General features: G+C 40.0%; 1 protein-coding gene across 3 annotated transcripts in view; it reads left to right on the forward strand.

The window, feature by feature from the left end:
* The window catches only part of LOC134540451 (mucosa-associated lymphoid tissue lymphoma translocation protein 1 homolog), a 64,457-nt gene that overhangs the window by 10,420 nt on the left and 33,135 nt on the right, over positions 1 to 20,902 (forward strand). For all 3 annotated transcript variants that reach the window (XM_063383211.1, XM_063383212.1, XM_063383213.1), the window contains 2 exons: positions 15,235 to 15,374; positions 16,076 to 16,256. In XM_063383211.1, the coding sequence (XP_063239281.1) occupies positions 15,235 to 15,374; positions 16,076 to 16,256 (321 nt within the window). The remainder of the gene's footprint in view (positions 1 to 15,234; positions 15,375 to 16,075; positions 16,257 to 20,902) is intronic.

A 20,902-nucleotide genomic window follows, 5' to 3' on the forward strand; every position in this document is an offset into this window, starting at 1 on the left:
TGAAATCAGGCAGGACCAGAACGGGAGGAGAGCCCAATTGAGACTTCAGGGTAGCGAACGCCTTTTCCTGTTCCGGGCCCCAAACAAAGGAAACGTCCTTTTTACGAAGGGCATTTAAGGGGGCACAAAGGGCAGCAAAATTCTTGATGAAGCGGGAATAATACCCAAGCATGCCCAAAAAACGTTGCACACCCTTGATATTCTTAGGTCTGGGGAAGGCGACAATGGGGGCAACCTTATCCGGGTCCATGAGCAAGGAGCCCTCGGAAATAACATAGCCCAGAAACTTCACGAACTTTCGGCCAAGGGAAATTTTCTTAGGATTGACCGTAAGTTTGGCAGCACAAAGGCGAAGGAAGACCTTCCTAAGGTGGTCAAGGTGCTCCTCAAAAGAATTGCTATATACAATAATGTCGTCGATGTAGTTGAAAACAAAACGAAATTTGAAATCACTTAACACGTGATCAAGCACGCGGATCAAAGCCTGGCTGCCAAAACTGACGCCCATAGGAATTCTGTTAAACTGGTAATGACCGAAAAGGGTTGAAAAGGCAGTATATTTACGGCAACTTGGGTCCAACAGACATTGGTGGAAACTATGATTAAGGTCGATAACAGAAAATATACGAGCCTTGCCCAAGTGCTGTAGAGCACTCTCCACTGTAGGTAATGGCCATCTGTCATCAATAATCTTCTGATTCAATTCCTGGAAATTGTGAACTAATCGCCATTCCGTACTGTCCTTCTTGGGTACCAAGAAGGTTGGGGTACTGAAATCGGATGTAGATGGGGTAATAACATCGGCAGCCAACAATTTTTGAATAATTTCTCTCATGAACTGAAGTTTCGGGGGTGACACTTTTATATATCTGCTGCGAATGGGTACCTCATCCCTCACATAGAAGTGATAAGGCAGTACATCACACCTGCCAATCTTGCGGGTTATCACATCCGGAAACTCGCTTACTAAGTCAGCGATAGCCTGATCGGATTCGAGACTCGTCAGTTCCTTACAGGACATGACAATGGGCACGCGTTTTTCGTGCCGCAGCTGAATTTTTATAGATGGCGCAAAACCAAAAGACAACTCGTGTCTATGCAAATCCAACACGCAACGCGTGTTACTAAGGAAATCGAGACCCAAAACAAAATTAGACGCAAGTCCAGAAACCCCAATAAACTTCCAACTCCAAGAAAATCTGTGAACCTTAAAGTGTAAAATCACCGAGCGACGGGCGCGCACGATGTCGCCATTGGCCACGGAAATGATTACATCAGGCTCATTGACAACGAAACGCTTCAAATGACGATGCTGGCTAAGCAAACTGTCAAAACATGCCTCACTGATGCACGAACAAGTGGCTCCTGTATCGACGAGAGCGGGGTAAAAATTACCCAGTACAAGTAAGGGAAGAAAATGTAAAAACGCTTGAGGAAAGGATTTGCGCATAACACGACGACTACGACCCTTCCTGCGTGTCGTCAATGCCGGTTTCCCGGTCATTGGACTCGGTAATGGCCCGCCTGACCGCAGCGGAAACACCGCCTATCGCCAGCATTAACTCGAGAACTAGTGCACTCGGCCGTAACGTGTCCGAAAACACAACAATTAGCACATCGGCCATGGCCGCGAGTATCAATCCTAGCGGGGAGCGCGGCTGCGTTATTCACGGCCAAGTTCAAGGTCGCGGCAAGGGGCGGCTCGCTTACACGAGCAAGCGCCGTGCCGCTCGACACACCGCGGGGGCTAGCAAGCGCGCCAGGCGGCTCGCTTACACAAGCATGGATACTGCCGGTCGGGCAGCCACACGGACGGGCCGGCCCGCCGGGAGACTCGTTCACATGAGCGCGCACCCCGGTGCGTGAGGCGACATGCGGGAGCAACTCTTCGAACGAATGACGTAACACGTCACTCACTGGGGCGCGTCTCTCGAAAACAGGCGCGGCGTCGCCGTAACATGCACTTCCGTCAGGTGGTCGCGCATAAGTAGCAGGCCGACAGTCAGTCATGCCGACATGCCTGGGGGGAAAATATTCTCTACTGAAAGGTGACGACTTAGAGTCAGCGCCGCGCGTAGACACGGGAAATTCAGAGCGGTACTTGCTTGCCGCAGCGATACGGCTTTCTACCTCACCGCCCCACTCACGTAAGGCATTCAGGGTAGATGGAGGTGTCAACATAGCGCAGTTCTGAAGCACCACCGGCGCAAGATTACCTAGGATCAACTGCACAAATTCCCCTTCAGGAATTCCCAAACTCAAAGCATCGGCATAATCACTAACAGAATTTACAAACTGAGTGACAGATTCATCGGGCTTTTGAAAGCGAAAAACCAGCTCTCGTTTACACACGTCGAGAACACGGGGCGGACAAACAGTGTGAACCAACTGTTTTTTAAACGCCGCGAAATCGTCTCCATGTGAAATAGCCTGCGTAAGAAGTTGCACATAAGTGCCAGTGCACTTACTCAGTAGGGCTTTCATGAAAGCCTCAGCAGGAACCAAATTCAATTTAAACAATCGCTCCGCGGCGATCTCAAAATCCAAAGCGGCACGCGGCTCGCTTCCGCCCAACACGGGGAGCGGCTTTAAGGCTACAAAGAAGAGCTTCTGATTAAAGGAAGCGCCCGTGGGCGGACTCACATCAGGAGGGGACTGCCGTGTCCGGGGCTCAGGAATGGCTGCATATGAGTCACGCACGAACTGAGCGAGGTGCGCGCGAAGCACCGCCACGGTGTCCGTCGCCGAAGCCTCTAATTGATTTTCTTCACAATGTTGGATGAGTTCCTCCTTGTGCAGCTTATATAACCAGGCAACCCCCAGCGAAGACATGGCTCTGAAACAGTAAACACAAGAGCAAAAACACTCCGCAAGCAGAGTTGCGCAGAATTTGAAGTATCGTGAAGGGGAAGGGGAAATCCACCTCACTTTACCTCAATGACGTTAACAATAAGAAACATAAAAAAAAAAACTATGGCCCTTGTAAAGGGACAGGCAGAGTGCCAGACGTGTTGTGTAACCCCTAAAGAAATAAGCGTAAATATCAGAAATACAAAAATACACAATTTTATTATTCTTTAAATCAAGCCCCATATGAATATAGAGGGGCAACATATAACAAGAATTACGAAAGAAAGAATTACGTAAACAGGTACTGATGAGCAATACAAATAGCCAATATACAAATGTTATGTGCTAACGTTATTTAAATCATGGTAATAGTAGGTAGAATGCTGTCTGTCCGGACGTGAGAGGTGCGGCGGAGAAAAACGACAAACGCCCCGACGGAAAATGGGTCGAAAGCAAAAAACAAATTCAAAGAAATGCACAAGGTGAAACACACTGGCAATGCAAACCAGGAAATTACGAAACAAATTCGGTGTCCAGCAAACATTACTTTATGAGGCCAAAAAGGAGGCAAGCCAAACATGACGCAGAAGGCAAATTACATAATTATCAAGAAAAAAAATGTAAGACACCGACCAGAGAACACCTCGTAGCCATGCGTAACACGGCGCGATGCCGAAGCACCCCTCACGGCGATCGCTCCCGGAACAGAACAGAACGAGCAAAATAATTACACCCCTATATATAAAAAATCCAGATGGCGCTAGTGTCGCATTCAGTAGGCCTGGAAGGAGGCGCCTACGTCACGCGGACGTCACAAGGGAGTGCGGGAGGGGGCTTTAAGGGGAACGAGGGAAGGGGAGGAGCCGGCGGGCCTCTGAATGCCGAAGCGCACGTTGCAGCATAACACAGATTAGTTATTTTTTTTATTTATTTGTATTTGTGACATGCCCACCGACAGCTAAAACACTTTTATGGTGTGCACGGAAAAAAAAAAACAAAAAAAAACTAAAATACAAAATACAGGAAAAAAAAAAGCTTATAATAACACAGAAACACAAATACATAAACAAGACAAACAAAGATATATAGAAATAAGAACAATAACAACTAGGTCATTAACAAAAATAAAAAACAAATACAAACATAATTAATACAGGTAAAATCAAATTATTAAATGTTAAGAGATATTGAAGGAAAAATAATATAGCTATGACAGACATAAATCAGAATATATATAATTAAACACTGTTGGAATTCAAATATATATTATTGTAATTTGTTATAAGTCTATAAATAATATCATTATTAGTAATAAGAGTACACAGAGTAGAGCGTAAGCGGGAATTGAATTGAGGAATTCTTAAGGCAGTATTTTCAAGAAGATAAGGGCATCTGAATTTATGAATGTAACAATTATGAACAAAAAGAGCATCAAGATAGGCCCTACGGTCTACCAGAGGTGTCCAATTGGGGCGTGGGAGGTTCCTTGTAATAATTAAATCTATAACTATTTTGAATACTTTCGATTTTTTCAGTATCTGTTAAGTTGATACCATTCCAGATAACAGAGCCATATTCTAATTTTGATCTTATAAGTGCCATGTAAAGAGAGATAAGTGAGTCTGAGTTGGTTGCATAAGAAGTAATAAATTTTATAAGCGCTAGAGTTCTTCGTGCATAGGAATATATTTAATCTACTTGTTTATGGAAATATAGTTTTGAATCAAGGATGATACCGAGATCCTTTGTGTAGTGGGCTTGAGAGATGATAGAATTCGCTAATTTGTATGAATATTTAATCGGATGGTATTTCCTAGTGAACGATATAACCTTGGTTTTATCTTTGTTGAGTTTGACCAAGTTTCTTAGACACCAATTATTAACTTTAATAATATCTTCTTGTAATAATTCACAATCCTCTAAGGAATAAATAATTTTATAAATTTTTAGGTCATCAGCAAAAAGAATTCCAGTGGAGTAGCAAAGTACTTGTGTAATGTCATTAATAAATATATTAAAGAGAAGAGGTGAAAGAGTACCTCCCTGGGGAACACCAGAACACGCATTATACTGAGAAGATCTATGATTGTTGATCGATACAAAAAAACTTCTGTTGGATAGGTAGCTTGAGAACCAATTGATATAGTTTCCACAGAGACCAAAATGGGATAATTTAATAAGAAGTAAGGAATGGTTTACAGTATCAAAGGCTTTAGCCAAGTCGAAGTAACAGGCATCGGCCTGACCCCTATTTGTAACTATATTATATACAGGATTAAGAAAGGTAAGAAGATTAGTGGTAGTAGACATACCAGACCTGAAACCATGTTGATTATTGGTGAGAGTATTACTAAGTTGAAAATTTAAAAATTTAGCTATAATTTTTTCAAAAATTTTGGAGAACCCATTAAGTAATGATATTGGCCTGTAGTTTGAGACGTCTAATTTTGAACCATTTTTATGAATAGGAATCATTTTTGCTATTTTGCAATTATTGGGAAATATATTCGTTTTCAGACTGGTGTTAAAAATGTGATAAAGTAGAGGTACTAAAAGAAGCCTTTAAGAATAAAATTGGGAATGCCATCAGGACCTGTGGATTTAGTTGATTTTAAGTCCTTAATTGCCCAAAGTATTAGACTTTCAGAAATTTCAGGCACAGCTATAGTCTCAACAGACATGACCGATGTAGTTATTGGGGGAGAAGTATTTGGGGTTACATATACACTAGAGAAATACTGAGCAAACACATTCGTTACCACATTCGGATCATTTGATATATCCCCATTTACTTTAAGAGAAAGTTGTTCATAATAACCATCTTTCATTAATTTAACATATCTCCAGAAACTTTAAGGGTTTTTCTTGATATTGTTGTTTGTCGATTGAGTCCAGTGGATTTTGTCGCGTTTAATTAGAGATTTCACAGATTTTCTAAAATGAGAGAACTTTGCATAGTAGAATAGATTATTATTTCTTTTGTAAAACTTGTGGAAATGTTTTTTTAGATTTAAGAGCACTTATTAATTCGTTGGAAAACCAAAGGGGATATTTAGATTTTTTTTTAATAGAAAGAGGTATATAAGTATCAATTTTTTCAGAAATACAAGTTGTTAGTTGATCCACGAGATCATTAACATCAGTAGAACTATAAAAGTATGACCAGTCACAGTCATTAATAGAGTTGTAAAGACCAAGATAATTCCCTTTTTTGTAATTTCTGAACACAGAAGAGGGATTAATATTATTATGACATGTTTCTAACATGATGTTAATATTTAAAGCGGGATGGAATATATCTTCTTTGATAAGGATATCAGCAGAATGTGATACCAAACAATGAGGAAGATTAGAAAGACACAGATCTAAGAGATTTATAGCTGGTTGGGTACAATTAAATTGTGATAAACCAAGACTGGATGTGAAATTCAGTAGGTAACTGGCTTTAGATTTGACATGTGAGTGTATAATGTTATCAGGATTAGAATTAGACCAGTCAATGCCAGGCACATTAAAATCACCAAGAATCAATATATCATCACAACAGACAAGCAGTTTATCTTCCAAGGCTTCAAAATAATTCCGGTAAATATTAGGTGTGATATCTGGAGGTAAGTAGATAGTACCAAGTATTAATGATTTCGTAGGCGTTAGTTTTATTTTTAACCAGACAGCTTCGATGCCGGGGAAAACGTAATCATACAAAGGATGCACTGATAAGAATTCATGCTTATTGATGGCAGATAAGACACCTCCGCCTCTATTCTTCATTGTCAGTTGTGAGTTTCTATCGTCTCTAAAAACTAAATAACGGTCTGTAAAATAGTGAGAGTTTATATTATTTTTGTTAAACCATGTTTCTGTTAAACAAATAATATCAAAATGTGAACTAATTAGGTTTTCCTGAAATTCAATAGATTTGGTTCGTAAACCTCTCACATTTTGATACGCAACTGAATATTCTTCAAGAAACTGTTTCACAGGTGGAGATTAAGATGCTCCTCCAGGCACCAAAATTGAAGTAGATGTGGATGCGGAAATAGAAGTAGAGGTGGATGTGGAAGTGGATGCACTAGGCCTGATGATGGGTTCTTCAGATGCAGAGTTGTTGTTTAGAATTTGATCATGATGTAGTTTGCCGTAGAAGGGGCTTAACAAGCAGCCGTTTGGCCAAAATACAATGTTATTTATTCTAGAAAAGTCCTCTTCCAGCACGGAGATGTGGAAAGATGCGTAGGAGTTGAATTTAGTTTTGAGTTTAGTTACTTTAACTTGGGATAAGTTCAGTTCATTAGATATGTAATCAATGATGTCTTGTTCTTGCACGGTCGGATCAAACCTAGTTATAAAAAGTGCCTTCGTTTTTTTATAAATAGGTTTGGGAATCATTTTTAACGAGGATATATTTCTAATGCCCACTTTCATGGGTGTTTTTTTCATGACCAGTTCACGCTTCATTTCCGGATGGCTTGTTGACTTGGCTTTACGTGTGTGCTGTACCAGCGTAAAACCATCTGTGTCGTCACATTTGTTATTTTCCTTTGTGCTGTCGCGCTGAGTGGAATGTAGGTCAGAGGACAGGCTGCTATTACCGGCGCGGTTCTGTGGAATCGCGCGGTCAGCTGGCTTGGCAATGAAAGGCTTCTTGAGGGCCTGGCTGTATGAAGATTCAGGATGAATGTCGGAGAATAGTTTTTCTTTAATATTAATTAGTTCCTGCCTGATTTCTGCTGTTTCCGCTCTGGAATCCATAAGCAGGGTTTTCAGTATACAGTTCTCATTTTTTAACTCTTCGATTTTTACACATACCGTATTCATTATTTTGAGCAGATCTTCCATGTTCACCGTGTTCCTGTTGATACTTTCAGAAGTGAGGGAGTCATTCGATGGTAGTTCCAGAGTGAACACAGGTTTTACCGGTGTTTTTTTAGGAGGTGACCGAAACATGGTCGCACAGACGTCACTGTCTAGTACTGATGTAGATACATCGTTACTTGATAGATCAAAACCCGCGGATTCCGATTGGTCTAGTATTGAGGAATTAATGATTAATGATCCTGAGCACTAAATAAAAAAGTTTAACACTGAGTTAATCGCTTCAAAACATCGAAACCGAGGAGCGCGCCCGAAACACGTCCGCTCAGTCTGAATGCTCGTCCGCAACTATAAGGTAGATTATCATAAAAACTGTGATAATCTGATTGTAAAGTGGTCTTGAGATTTTGCAAGTCATCGAACTTCCTCTTTTTGATTGGAATCCTGTTTGTGAAGAGATCTGGAAATCTTTCCACTGCAGTAGGAATTATAGTTGTGTTTTTCCTTTGGGGTAGATCTTCCCATTCATCTGAAAAATTAAGCTTGAACTGTATAGTTTGGTCAGGGAGATACTTCAAAGCACGTATATCCACAACTCGTGGAGAACTGACGCTTCTTCCTGGCCTGATACTTTTGTAACATGCATTTCCATCAAAATTCTTGAAAAACTGGTGATCCACATAGTGCACTGTATATGGTGCAGGAGTTTTGCGGGCTTCTGTACAGATACTTGCATAATCTGCAGGCACATTAATGTGTTTATTTTTGAGCTTTCGTTCAATGCATGAATACATAGCATCTGCCTCCATATGGGTGTGGCCGACTTCCAAGAACTTTTGTTCAATTGTTACATTGTGGTTTGATGCAACATGGACCAAGGCATTTGCTACATTGGAGCATCGGTTCTGGTAAGTACAGCCATCGCTGTACAGTACAATTGTCTGCTTGCCTTCAGGCAAGGGTAGCCGAGATACCACAAATTTGGAAATAATGGTTACAAACTCATTTGATGATATTCCACCTTCACATTCGTGCCACAGATAGCAAAACCCCTCCTTTGTCTTTAAATTGAATATCGTGAAGTTATGAACAGACAACTTCATCTTGTAATATAGAGCTGACACATTAGATTTAGGACTAAGTAATAAGGCCTGCAAGTCCATAGTGAAAGTGATGTTCTTTGGGTTTACTTTGTCTTGATCCTTTTCCATCCTTGCCTCATCTTTCCTTAAAATATGTAGTTCATATTCTTTTTTGCTCAAATTGCCTATCTTAAAGGATTCACAAATGTTACAAGCATCTTTTTTGGGTTGAAATATAGCCAACGAGTTGTCTTCAAAGCATTGTGCAAATTTACATTCAGATAATGGAGCAACATTGTTCTTTGTGCACCAGTCATTTTTGTAAAACAGGTACAAGGCCTTTTTGGATTGCCAAATTGTTTCAAGGTATAACTTTGATGTCCTCTTACGGCAATAGTGAGACTCAACTTTAGGCAAGCTAGAAAAAAATTCATGTAATGATTCAACTTCCTTGGGTTTTCGCAACCTATTGGTTGCTGGCTCCGTAGGCACATTTTCTGCAGTCAAATTATTATCGTCTGTTGAATCATCGCCCATTGTATCATTCTGCCAGTGGAGTGCAGTCCACTCCCCAATCGCCAGCGTGTTCAAGACATGGTTTTACAAACCCGAACTATGTTATTGCCTTTTTTCAGATAATACTTATAAGAATTCTTTCTTCTGCTTGCTGTATTTACTTTTCGGTCTCTAGCTCTAGCTGTGTTTGCTTTTCTTGTTAAAAGTTTAACAAATAACTTTTTTGCTACCCATTCCAATTTCCAGAACTCATCAAACACTTTTTCCCTGTCATTTTCAGTAAGTGAAGCACATTTAAGTAAACTATTACCTTTCCGGTTACATTTGCATCTTTGTTTCGTTGTTTTAGCACTTTTTGCAACACTGTAAGTATACTGTCCATTTTCCTGTTTTTTTCTTCCGACGTATTCTTTCCCTAACTTCCGATTCTCTCTACATTGATTTACTTTCCAAGTTGCTGGGTTCACTTGGTGTCTTTTCACACGTTTTGATGACCTTGATGTATCATCAATGGTTTCAGTCTCATTTACCCTGTAGTTCTGATCTAATTTGTTGTCGTTGTCATCCTCCGATAGCTTTTTACTAACATTGCCATCAAATTCAATCTCATTAGACCAGTTCCCACCAACTTCACTTAGATCTATCTCTGTGTTAATGGCATGAGGACTCGCCAAGGAAGATTTTCAACATTAAGCTGATCCAAAGCCTCTGAAGGGTTCACAGGCAAGTCAGAATGACATTGAATTGAGACTTCCATTTGATATACACTTTCTTAGATTGGAGATGAGCTTTCCCCTTCCAACATTTCAACGGCTGTTATATTATTAACACAATTCTCGTCAAAGCTTGGTTCACAACTGATGTCTAATAAAGGTAAGGCTAGACGAGCTTCATTGTCTACACCATCAGTAGTGATTTCAATTGTCTTATCTAAATTATTTATTTGTGTTGTGTCAAAATTCCAAACATTAGGGCAGTTTTCAATGTCTATGCCTACATCTACATTTGTTGTACAGTAATCATGGTCCCGTAACACGTCTGGCATTATTTGTTCAACATTTTCTGGACAAACACATCTTCCATATACTGTACTAGTTTCATTTTGCAGCTGGTCTGTTCTTTCCAATGTTACATTATTTTGTTCCAGCACCAAGTTTACCATTTGGTGCCCTCTCGACATTCTGTAAATATACAAAAATATTTTAGAGCTGTCGATTGTTACCCACTCTCTCAGTATCTCCAAAATGAACTGTGCTATGAAATGCTAAGACCAGTTTGCACATTTAATAATACAAATTAACTCAACTCCTGTTACACTGAACCACAACCTATAGCATTGCTAAAAACTAGTATTAGTAAACCTCGTAACTCCTTGCTCATTTTGTTGCAGAGTTTAAAGCTATTTTGTGCATGCAACATAACTTTATTTAAAATGTAAAAGATCTCTTAATACATATATTTTCATAATTTGAGTTAGTTATCTGCATGAATAATGTTAAACAACTTTGCGGATTAATCAAACACAGTACTTGCAAGTTTTTGCCGCAATAACATTGCTACTGCTTGGAGTTATGAGGTCTGCCAACATGCAAAAATTCATACTGGAGTTACGTGTTTTGTTTTATCTCATATATAACAATAACAAATTGTTGCTTAGTTGCACTGTATTATACGATTGATGCGACCAGTTCTGCTTTAGAAGTTGGCATTAAAATCTCATTTTGCCAAAAAAAATGGAGTTACGAGGTTTACTAATTAGGGTAACAAAATATATTTGAATTAATGAATGCAAATAAAAGTAAATTTATTAATTAAGTTGTACATTTCATTTCACTCCTTCTTTGTATCCATACAAAATAGTGATAATTCAATAAAATTGATTCAATTTTATTCATAAAAGTATGCAGAGGTAGATTTTATCATACAAAAGATAGAAAAATTTAAAAAAAAATTCTTCCTCAAAGAATATAATATTTTTAATGCCTAAATGGTTTGGTAGCAAAAACCTATTACGGCTCAGTCTCAGGCCGAATATGATATTTCCTTTTCTTCTGGATCAATTATTTCATCAATGTTTTGTTATGACGTCACGTTAAACTATCGTCCTTAAACCGACTTTACAGACAACCAATTTTTTTTTTTTGTAGCTTAAGAATTGGTATTTGCAATAAATTTACATCTCAAAGTTTTTGAGTATCCTCTACTCACTCAGCCTGTGCACTTGTACAGTCAGACAAACTGCGAGTGATTGCAAGAAGGATCTCGAACTGGAAGTATCGGTGCAGTGGACTTGTGGCTTGCTGCAGTGAGAAGCGAGCCACGCAGTGTGGGAGCCCGCATATCATAGAGCGTGCATGCCAAGTCTTTAGCAGAATTTGCTAGCAGCATCGCCAAATGGTGAAGATGAAATTCTCTAAAGATTAACCAATACGAAAATAAATGTCGACTACGACTGCTGCAACGGCAACACACGACGTGCTTCCTCTTCCAAGGAACGTAAAATTCTTGTAACTCCTGTGTTGGACAGAACTGGCGTCAAGGCTAAAATGGTTGTTGTTCCAGTAGCAAACAAAGTTGGTTGTTCATCTTTTTCTGCGATGCTTTCAAAAAGAACTTTCCATAGACAACGCCAGAACCATTAAAAGGAAACTGCAGAGAAAATTAAGGAAAAAATATTGTGTCCCCAAATGTGTAGTGCACTGGGTTAATAAGCTTGTGATGGACAATACTAGTGGATAGATTGCAAATATTGACTGATTGCCTGTTTTCACTGGATCGCTTGTTAATGTTACTATTCAGGTACTTGGAGTATCTAAGTTAGCATCAGGTACTACAGGTCTGGCATCAGCTGATGTTCTTGAACAGTTAATATCACAGAAGCGTGATACATTGGTGATTGGTGTGCAAATCTCGATCCCGTCGCTCCGCGTCGCGCCACTCTCGAGGGGGGTCTCTCACCCTCTTTGCAGATGTCGCACTTCCCTTCACTCGCGGAACTCTCTGAACTCTTGGAATTCTTGCAGAGGCCAGCATCACTGTTTACACACTTGTGGCACCCTTCTCGAACCGATGAGAGCGGCTGTGACGAGTCATGTCATCCCGACGCCCGAAACATCGAGAATGGCGATGCTTATCCACACCACTCCATGCTGCTGCCTCTGTAAACCCGGAATTCTTAGGCCCCTGAAGCAAGAGGCAAGACAGTGTGCAGGGAACGGAGGGGGGTAGCGACGACCCTTGCGATTCTGTCAGGCACGTGTGGCGTGCCTGAACGTTAATGGACGGCGTGTGACGTCAGTAGCTGTGCGGGCCGCCAGCCAGCTCTGAACCTGGCGTGTGTCACGGTTCTGTCTGTGTTACTAACAGTATAAGAACTTTTCCAACTAACAAACTTTTGATCAGAGAAGGGAACTGTAATTGGTAACATTCAAATATTGTGATTTCAATAAACAAAGGAAGTTTAAAAACTTTTATTTTTTCAAAGTAAAAACATTATCAAATAACTCTTTTGGGTTAAAAGACGTAACTTAAAACAATCAAGTCACTGCATGCAACAGTAAGTTTTAGTGTGTTGTTATTTCTTCTGGGTTGTTTCGCTGGGCCATCCTGGAATGTAAAAATTTATTTTGAAAGACTTTTTAATGCCTCTAACCCTTTGTGAGCTAGCATGCATACACACTTGCTTTCTAAAATTAATAGGACCAGTCTAGAAGTAAGTTTTGGGAAATTGCGTGCTACCTCGTAGAATGGAACCCACTTCCTCTGTGTCGAAGAGTGGCGGGCTAGCTACAACCAGCATGGGGAGCACCTTGGCAGAGTGGTCGGCTGACTTGACTCCCTGCTCAGGTGACACGGTTCCAAACCCAGTTCTTCTGCAGTAGGAGTCAAGGGTGCTCGTGTTTCGCCCACCTTTGCATTCCACTACAGCTTCATCTCGCTTCCACCCCATGTCTGTCTGTCTGTCCGCGGTGACTGATGTTAACAAGACTCCAGGGAGCAGTGCTGTGAACCAGTACTGGTGGAATGCAATGGGGCATGGTGGAGATAAGTAGCAAGATTTATTCGCAACCATGTCTTTAGAGATGCACAGATACAGATACAAGTTAGGAAAACTGGGAAAGAAATCGCAATGCCCGATACATAGGAACCATCCCAGCAATAATTCCAATTATTGGAATCGTCGTCGTCGTCGTCGTAGTAGTCTTCATCTTCATCATCATCATCATCATCATCATCATCATCATCATCATCATCATCATCATCATCATCATCATCATCAATCATTAAAAATCCATCAATCATCAATAAATCATCCTTCAATCATCACAATCATACACCAATATTCATCAACAATTATCCATCATTCAACAATCATTCATCCACCATCAATAATCAATCAATCATCCATCAATCATTAATCATTAATCATCTCATCAATAAATAATCATCAATCATTATTCACTGCTTCCAGACTGTGGCCGGGTCATCAAAGTAAAATTCTTCCGTCGTCCTCTGTCCCTCCACCATTCCTCCTCCTTCAATCTTTTCACTATCTGCTCTTCCCACATCCTCCTTGGTCTTTCTTATGGCTTTCTTTCTGTGAGAGTTACATGTATGAATATAACAAGTAAGAGTGTAACAGGTATGAAGACAAGAAGATTTATACAGAAATTTCAGTTTGTTTTCTGTAACATAGTACATAACAAATATGTAATCTCAGTCTGTAATGTTACTAATAGGTTTGTATATAAATGCCTGAATCGACTTCAGGAAATCACGGAAAAGCTAAATCAGGGTGGAATGTCTGAGATGTAACACAGTGGCTGCAGTGATGGGTGGTGGTGGTTGCACAGGTTTCCTGCACACAGGGAAATATGGGAAACAGGGAATTGAAAAAAGTGACTCCAAAATCTGGAAAAAAACAAGGAAATTTAAAAAAAAATTAGTTACCAAACTAAATAAGTATAATAATAATAATAAATGTATTTTTTCCTCTTCGTTTACATATTGACTACTATAAACTTAATCAAACAGAAAAATGTATCACTCACAAAAGCAAGCTGGTGTGCTATGAGTGCATCTAGTCACCTTAATTTACATTCAATGTTTTAGTAATGTAAACACTTTAAAAATTGTAATGTCTGACAACTAAGTAAAGATAAAGTACAACATTGTTTCAGAAAAATCTGTTTATAAAAAAATTAAAAATTAATCTTTAAAGGAAAAGAACAAGTACATAAGTTACAACAGTATTTTAAACCTTACTTAAATATAAAATAAATCTCTTCATCAGTTAAATTATTCAGCCAAAGAGTAATATGTTTTTTCATTTGAAATTTTTTATTATTATTTTTTTTTTATTTTTTAGGAAGTATAACTACAATTATTGGAAGAAAAAACTTTTATGATGTGTGTGATGTTTTATGGAGTAGAGGAATATGTAAATTTATGTTTGATCTATGCCGTGCAATTGTTTTTACTAGTGTGTTCCTTTGACGTCTTAAAACCAGACTGTATTTTAATTACAAATTCATGTGCAGTAGAATAGCCATCTATGTATTTTCAAAATTATTTAAACGAAGAGAAACAATTAAAGGATGAACTGTGTATTGATGTAATGAATCGAAGCATGATCGAATGTCGATAGTCGTCCACATGGTCACCATCGGTAAAGTATCGTTCGATAAAATGTGGTGGATTTACATTACAGACTACCAACGTAAACATTGACGGAAACGGTAACATTGCAAATTGTTCATTGTGCTGGAAAAGATTTGATGTTAATTTTGACGTTTTATGTACGGTTGAAATATGTTTCGATTGATGTTTGTATTTAAAATGTTAGTGTTATTTTGCAAAAAATGATAGATGAGACCGGGGGAAAAATTGTTGGTTGTGCACGGGAAACTGAGGGAAATGGTTGAGGCTGTACGCGGAGGACTGAGACGAGCGTGAGTGCCCCCGGTTGCAGCCCCGGGCGCCTGCGGGCGGCCTCGCCGGTGGAGGACCTGCTGGGTGTGCTGGTGGCCCACGAGTGCACGGTGGACACGCTGTGTCGCTACCTGCGCGCCTGCCGCCTGTACGACGCGCTGGCGCTGCTCAAGGACGAAGGTCAGCTCGGCCGGGACCCGCCGCCGTCTCGTGTTTGTAGCTCTGTACAAGAAGGTTTCGATATGGCAATACAGTACACTCCCGGTCATCCGAAATTAAGTGGCAGGGCCACCGCGGATAGTGAAAATCGCGGATGATCCGCAAAAGAGCCGAAAATGGGAAGCAAAAAAGGAAACATTAATTTAAACCTAAAAATCTAAACATTTATGTACAGTAAATTTTTTAATTAACAGTAAAAATTGTTAAATTATGCTAAAATTTCAGTATTTTACTGAAAAATTAACATACAATACATTTCAGTGATGAGAACATAAAAGTGCTCAACCATACAACTAGAAACAAAGCGCGACAGAGACAAAAATAGCAACGCATGCCAGCCTACTGCGTTGAGTTCCGAGAAGGCCTTTGGTGTTTCACTGTATACTGCACACAATCAACTCATCAGTAGAGTTCAAATTTGCTCACTTGTAATAAAATACAGATTTGCATAATGTGTGCTGTGTTTTTTCGTAACATGGGCGGATAATCCGCTCCGCGGATAATAGGGAGTTTACTGTAATTACTAAATTTAAAAGTGTGTAGATTAACTCTATCATAATTTTAAAGTGGGCATTATCTGTAGAGTTACAATTCAGAAGTGTTTGTGTTATGTGGACCACAATGTGCACGCCCTGGAGTGTGTCGGCGCGCTGGCTGCGCAGAGGCCCTGGAGATAACGCGGCACCCGGACGCGGACGGCGCGGCGGCGAGCGTGGCGCTGGGCCGCGCCCTGCGGCTGTGCTGCGAGGCGCGCGGCATCCCGGGCCCCAGCTACGCGTGGTTCTACGAGAACCAGGAGCTGCCGGGACAGACCTCCGGCGAGCTGGTCGTCCCGCACTTCGGGTGAGTCGCGCCCCTGCCCGGGCGTGGTCCTGCTGTGAGGCCCCCGCCCGCCCGGGCACACACACGGTGCAAACTACTCAACATACCCGAGTGGGGTCTGCTCACGAAAAGCATTTAAGCGTTCGTCTGGGTCGGAAAGTACTTTTGATTTCGGATTAAGTTTTTAAATTGTTTTTTTAGAAGAGTGGAAATGGCTAAAACTAGGGATGGGTCGTGTCGATTCTTCGGTGCTACGATTCCGCCGATTCTGCCAGGAATCGGAACCGTCGATTCTTCCACCAAGTTTCAAGGAATCGTATCGTATTTCGTATGGTACTAAGCACTCTTAATAATTTAGAAAAAAAAAGTTTTTTCCTGAATGAAACCCGCGATTCCTGCTAAAATTACAGTTTCTTTCGGCCAGAATATTGTCACAATATTTACATAACTTACCTTGCACTTTTATTTCAAAATTCGGTAAATTACGTAATAGTTATATCACGTTTATATTCGTTGCAGTTTCAGCTTATACAATTACATTATAAAAGTCATTAGGATCAAATGAAATATTTGTTTTCCAAACTCTTGAATCATAACCGTGTTTTAACTTGTTTCGTGTTGAATTACACAATACGTAAAGAAAGCAAAAGAAACAAATCACGAATACAATATCATCTCATCTAGCCGAGTCCGCCATACTTTAACGTTGTAAACAGCTAACAGAGCGTGCAACACAACAAAAGCAATATTCTCTATCGTAATTTCTTTTGTTTGAAGTTTTAAAATGGTTACAATTGGGTTAAAACACGTAATATATCACAGTATTTTTATTTAATATAATAATATATTTAACTAGTACGTCTGATTAATTAACTTTTTTTCGTTTGCTTCGCACATAGATCGTACATTTTGACGCGGCTGAGCACTCACTGAATGAGATGAAAGAAGAAAGCCTCCATATTATCTACTCTTTTATGTTGTAACCTCACTTTTGTTTCTATTAACACGCGTGGTTTCGATTACTATTATTCAAGAGATGAGGTCAGTTTATTTCTACTATAGTATAGTACACGCATTTCTGTGATGTATATAACTCGTTTTTGCAGAAACACAAGTGAAACGGTGTATTAGAAATAAAAAAAAATGTCTGAAGTGTGGAAACATTTTACAATCTACCCGTTCGTTGCAATATGCAATTATTGTAACACGAAAATATCTCGTGGGCCAACAACGACAACAACCAACCTATTAAAACTTTTTCGGACTCAACATAAGTAGGACCTATCTTGCTTTGGGGGACTCAGTGAAATTCATAATGTAACATAAGATTCTATTTTTGATTTATATACTGTTTTAATATTTCAGTTTGTTTTGTAAATACACATGAATTCTCATTTCTAGAAATTGATGAAATTATAACCTTGTATTGCTTATGAATTAATTAGCATAATACAAGCAGCTGAGTTCTCATTAGAATTGCATTAAAAACTTTGTCTTGAAATAGAAGTTTGTTTGGAATCATGGTATATTGTATTTTTCCTTAATTTATTTAATGATTAGGTACATGGCAATTTTTTTGGTGGAATCGGAATCGAACCTGGAATCGAAGCATTTTTGGAATCGGAATCGGAATCGATAAAATATGGAATCGACCCATGTCTAGCTAAAACGCATGTTTTCAGAGTAATTTTTAGGTGTAAAACAACCAGTACAGATTCTTGAAAGCACTTAAGGGACTTGCATTACACCTTTACCTTCATTTCTCGGCCATATAATGTTACGGTCACCACTCATGTGCATGACGAGAAGACTGCGCGCCAGTCCAGAGGAGACACCGCGCTGGAAGCACCAGCGAGCGTCGCGCTTATCATCCTGCCTCACTAACACAGCTACACCCCTGACGAGGTGGGCCCCTTAAACTGTCAACCCAGGCAACAGTGTGAAAAATAACCCAGTGGCGAAAAGAGTCACTGAGATTTTATTTTGTAAATAAATTGTTTCATTACTGAGAATGATTTTTAAAATGGAGCATTTTAAGTTCCAAAGGCCATGTTAGTTTGTTTACTGTACTCAGTTTATTTATCTACTGAAGGGCTTTTATTTGAAGTGGTGCCAAGATTAAACACACATGTTGTGGCTCGACAAGCGGATGTGTGGAATTGTTTAGACACTTTTTTAAAGAGTTAATTCTAAACTGGACAACATTTTGCCCTGTAATAAAGGAATCGATACAAGGTCATCAAGTTTTTTATCGTGATAACGTGTTATAAATCGATGAACGCCGGCTGCACGCACGAAAAAGCATGACTCGTCACGTTCCGCCTGAGCCGAGCGTGCAAGAACCGGCCAGCCACAGTGCGAGAAAATCTTCTATAATATTGAATAGGTAAAGGCGGGCTTTTTAACTAATTGTTTGTGATTATATTTAAACAAATTAATTAAATTAAATTTGCAAAAACTGTAAATAATATTTGAAAAATAAAAAGTATGCAATTTTTCATCAATGTTTTCTTATGACATCCTGTAAAATTATCGTCTGTAAGCCGACTTTACAGACAACCCCAATTTTTTTTAAAAGATTGCTGCGTGCTTGTGACAGTAATATCACTTCCATCTAGTGTCGGGTCAGATCTTTTCCTGGCATTGGCCAATCCTGTTGATCCATTGGGATTAAAGAATTCAGAACGGGCGGTGTCAACTGGTCTGGAAAGTCACGAGAAAGTCCCCAAACAAACAGAAATGGTGCCGGAATTCAAGGTACCTTAATTTCCATCAGCCATTTGCTAGCTTGTGTTTTGTTTTTGTCATCTCACTCCTGTTCACAGTAGCACATCAAGTATGAATGTCCACTTCAAAATGTGGAAATGATCTCTGAAAACTATTTTAGCTTTCTGATGTAATAATAAGCATGTTCCTACAAATACAGTCAAACCTCTCTAAAACGACCCCTCACGGTTCCCAGGAATAGGGTCGTAATAGAGGGGGGGTTGTAATAGATGTTTTCCGAAATTTTCAGTTGATTTCAAACCCCCCTCCCCCCTTTCCCCCACTCATTTTATAAAACCGCTACTCGCTAAGAAACGAGCCGTACAATGGCAGGATGCTGTCACTCACAATGCTAGACGGCTTCGCTTTAAACCCACTTCAACCTTCCTGACAAGTCCGTCGCCCTACAGGCCACCTCTAAAGAAAATATGTCAAAAGACAGTTTATTTTTACTGGTTAGTTTACATGTACGTTTTCTGCTTGCCGTAGTTAAATACACTAGAACCCCGATGTCACGAACCCCGGATTAAACGAAGCAGTGATTTTACGAATACATTCCTGGGAACCGTCAAATAAATTGGACATTTTGACCAAAATGTGAAAATCAGAAAAAAATTAAAAAAAATTAAAAAAAAAAAAACGAAATGAAAGATAATTAAAATCTATTAATTTTAACGCTGCGTATTTTTGTGTCGGCTTTAATACTTCCAATAATGTTCATGTAAGAATAACAAAAAAATAATGGGACATTTTCTTTAAAAATATGGCAGCTGTAGGTTCTGCAACGCGAGTGGGTGCACACGAAGCTCGCCCGGCTGGCTGGCGGCAGCGGCTTCACGACGCATAAGCTCACCCCTCCCCCCCTCGGTAACATTCTTCAAGGCTAGCTCATCCCTCCCAGTCACACAAACCATCTAGTGTCCTCCCTTATAACACCCCAACTTCGCTCCCCTTTGAAAAACCTTCAGTGAGAAAATGCTCTTTTCACCCTCCCTTCTCCCGTAAAATTGGGCTATTAAGAATGGGGTACTAAAGCGGTGAGGGAGGGGTAAGGTCGTTGTAAATATTTTCGGACCCCTCCCTCTCCACCAAACATGCCCAAAAAAAAAGTATGTCAAAATATGTCACTTTTCACACCAAGTTAGAGTTCAGTCATCTCTGGCAAGGAATTTACAAGCTTTCAAACTTAAATATAAATGTATTTTAATAGCAAGGGTCCTATGAAAAGGAATATACTGAATAAAATCAAGCTGCTGTCACAAACAAAGCATAAAACGGCCCAATGCGTGGTCGCTTCGTTATTGCTCGCGCGAGAGGCGAGACGTGGAATGTTAGAAGAAAGATAAATGCGGGGGAGACAGACGGCAGCCAGTGTGTTTCCTGCGTGCGGAATAAGTGGCGTAGCTTTTTTTTTTTTGTGCTGGGTGGGGACCTTTTTCTGTCAACCCACGGGAAAAGATAATTGCTTGAGCTGTTAAAATAAACATCGCTGCGGCAGTTAAAACAAGTCGAGGCGGGCATGCATCCAGTCGGTCGCTGTGTATTGTCAACCGATAGTAATCAAAATCAAGAGAAATCCAGCAGGTAGCTTTGCCTTAACTGCGTACCACACTAGACACTCGCAAAAAGCTAAACGTAAACACGTTGCCACAAAAACCTATATCTGCACCCTGCCGGCAAAGGGACGTGGAATGGGGGTTGTCAAGCGCTGACAGCGGTCGACAGGAAGTGGTATCTATTTTTAGATATGTGCTGGCTACGGCAGTACAGCACTCGACAAGAGAAACACAGTAACAAGCTACTCACATGAAACTTATTTTCTGTCCGATTTTCTTCGGATTCTCGGCAATTTTTTCATGGTTCCTCGAAATCGGGTTGTAATAGAGAGGTGTTCGCAATAA

This window comes from Bacillus rossius, chromosome 16 (genome assembly GCF_032445375.1).
Source record: "Bacillus rossius redtenbacheri isolate Brsri chromosome 16, Brsri_v3, whole genome shotgun sequence".
Lineage (NCBI taxonomy): Eukaryota > Metazoa > Arthropoda > Insecta > Phasmatodea > Bacillidae > Bacillus > Bacillus rossius.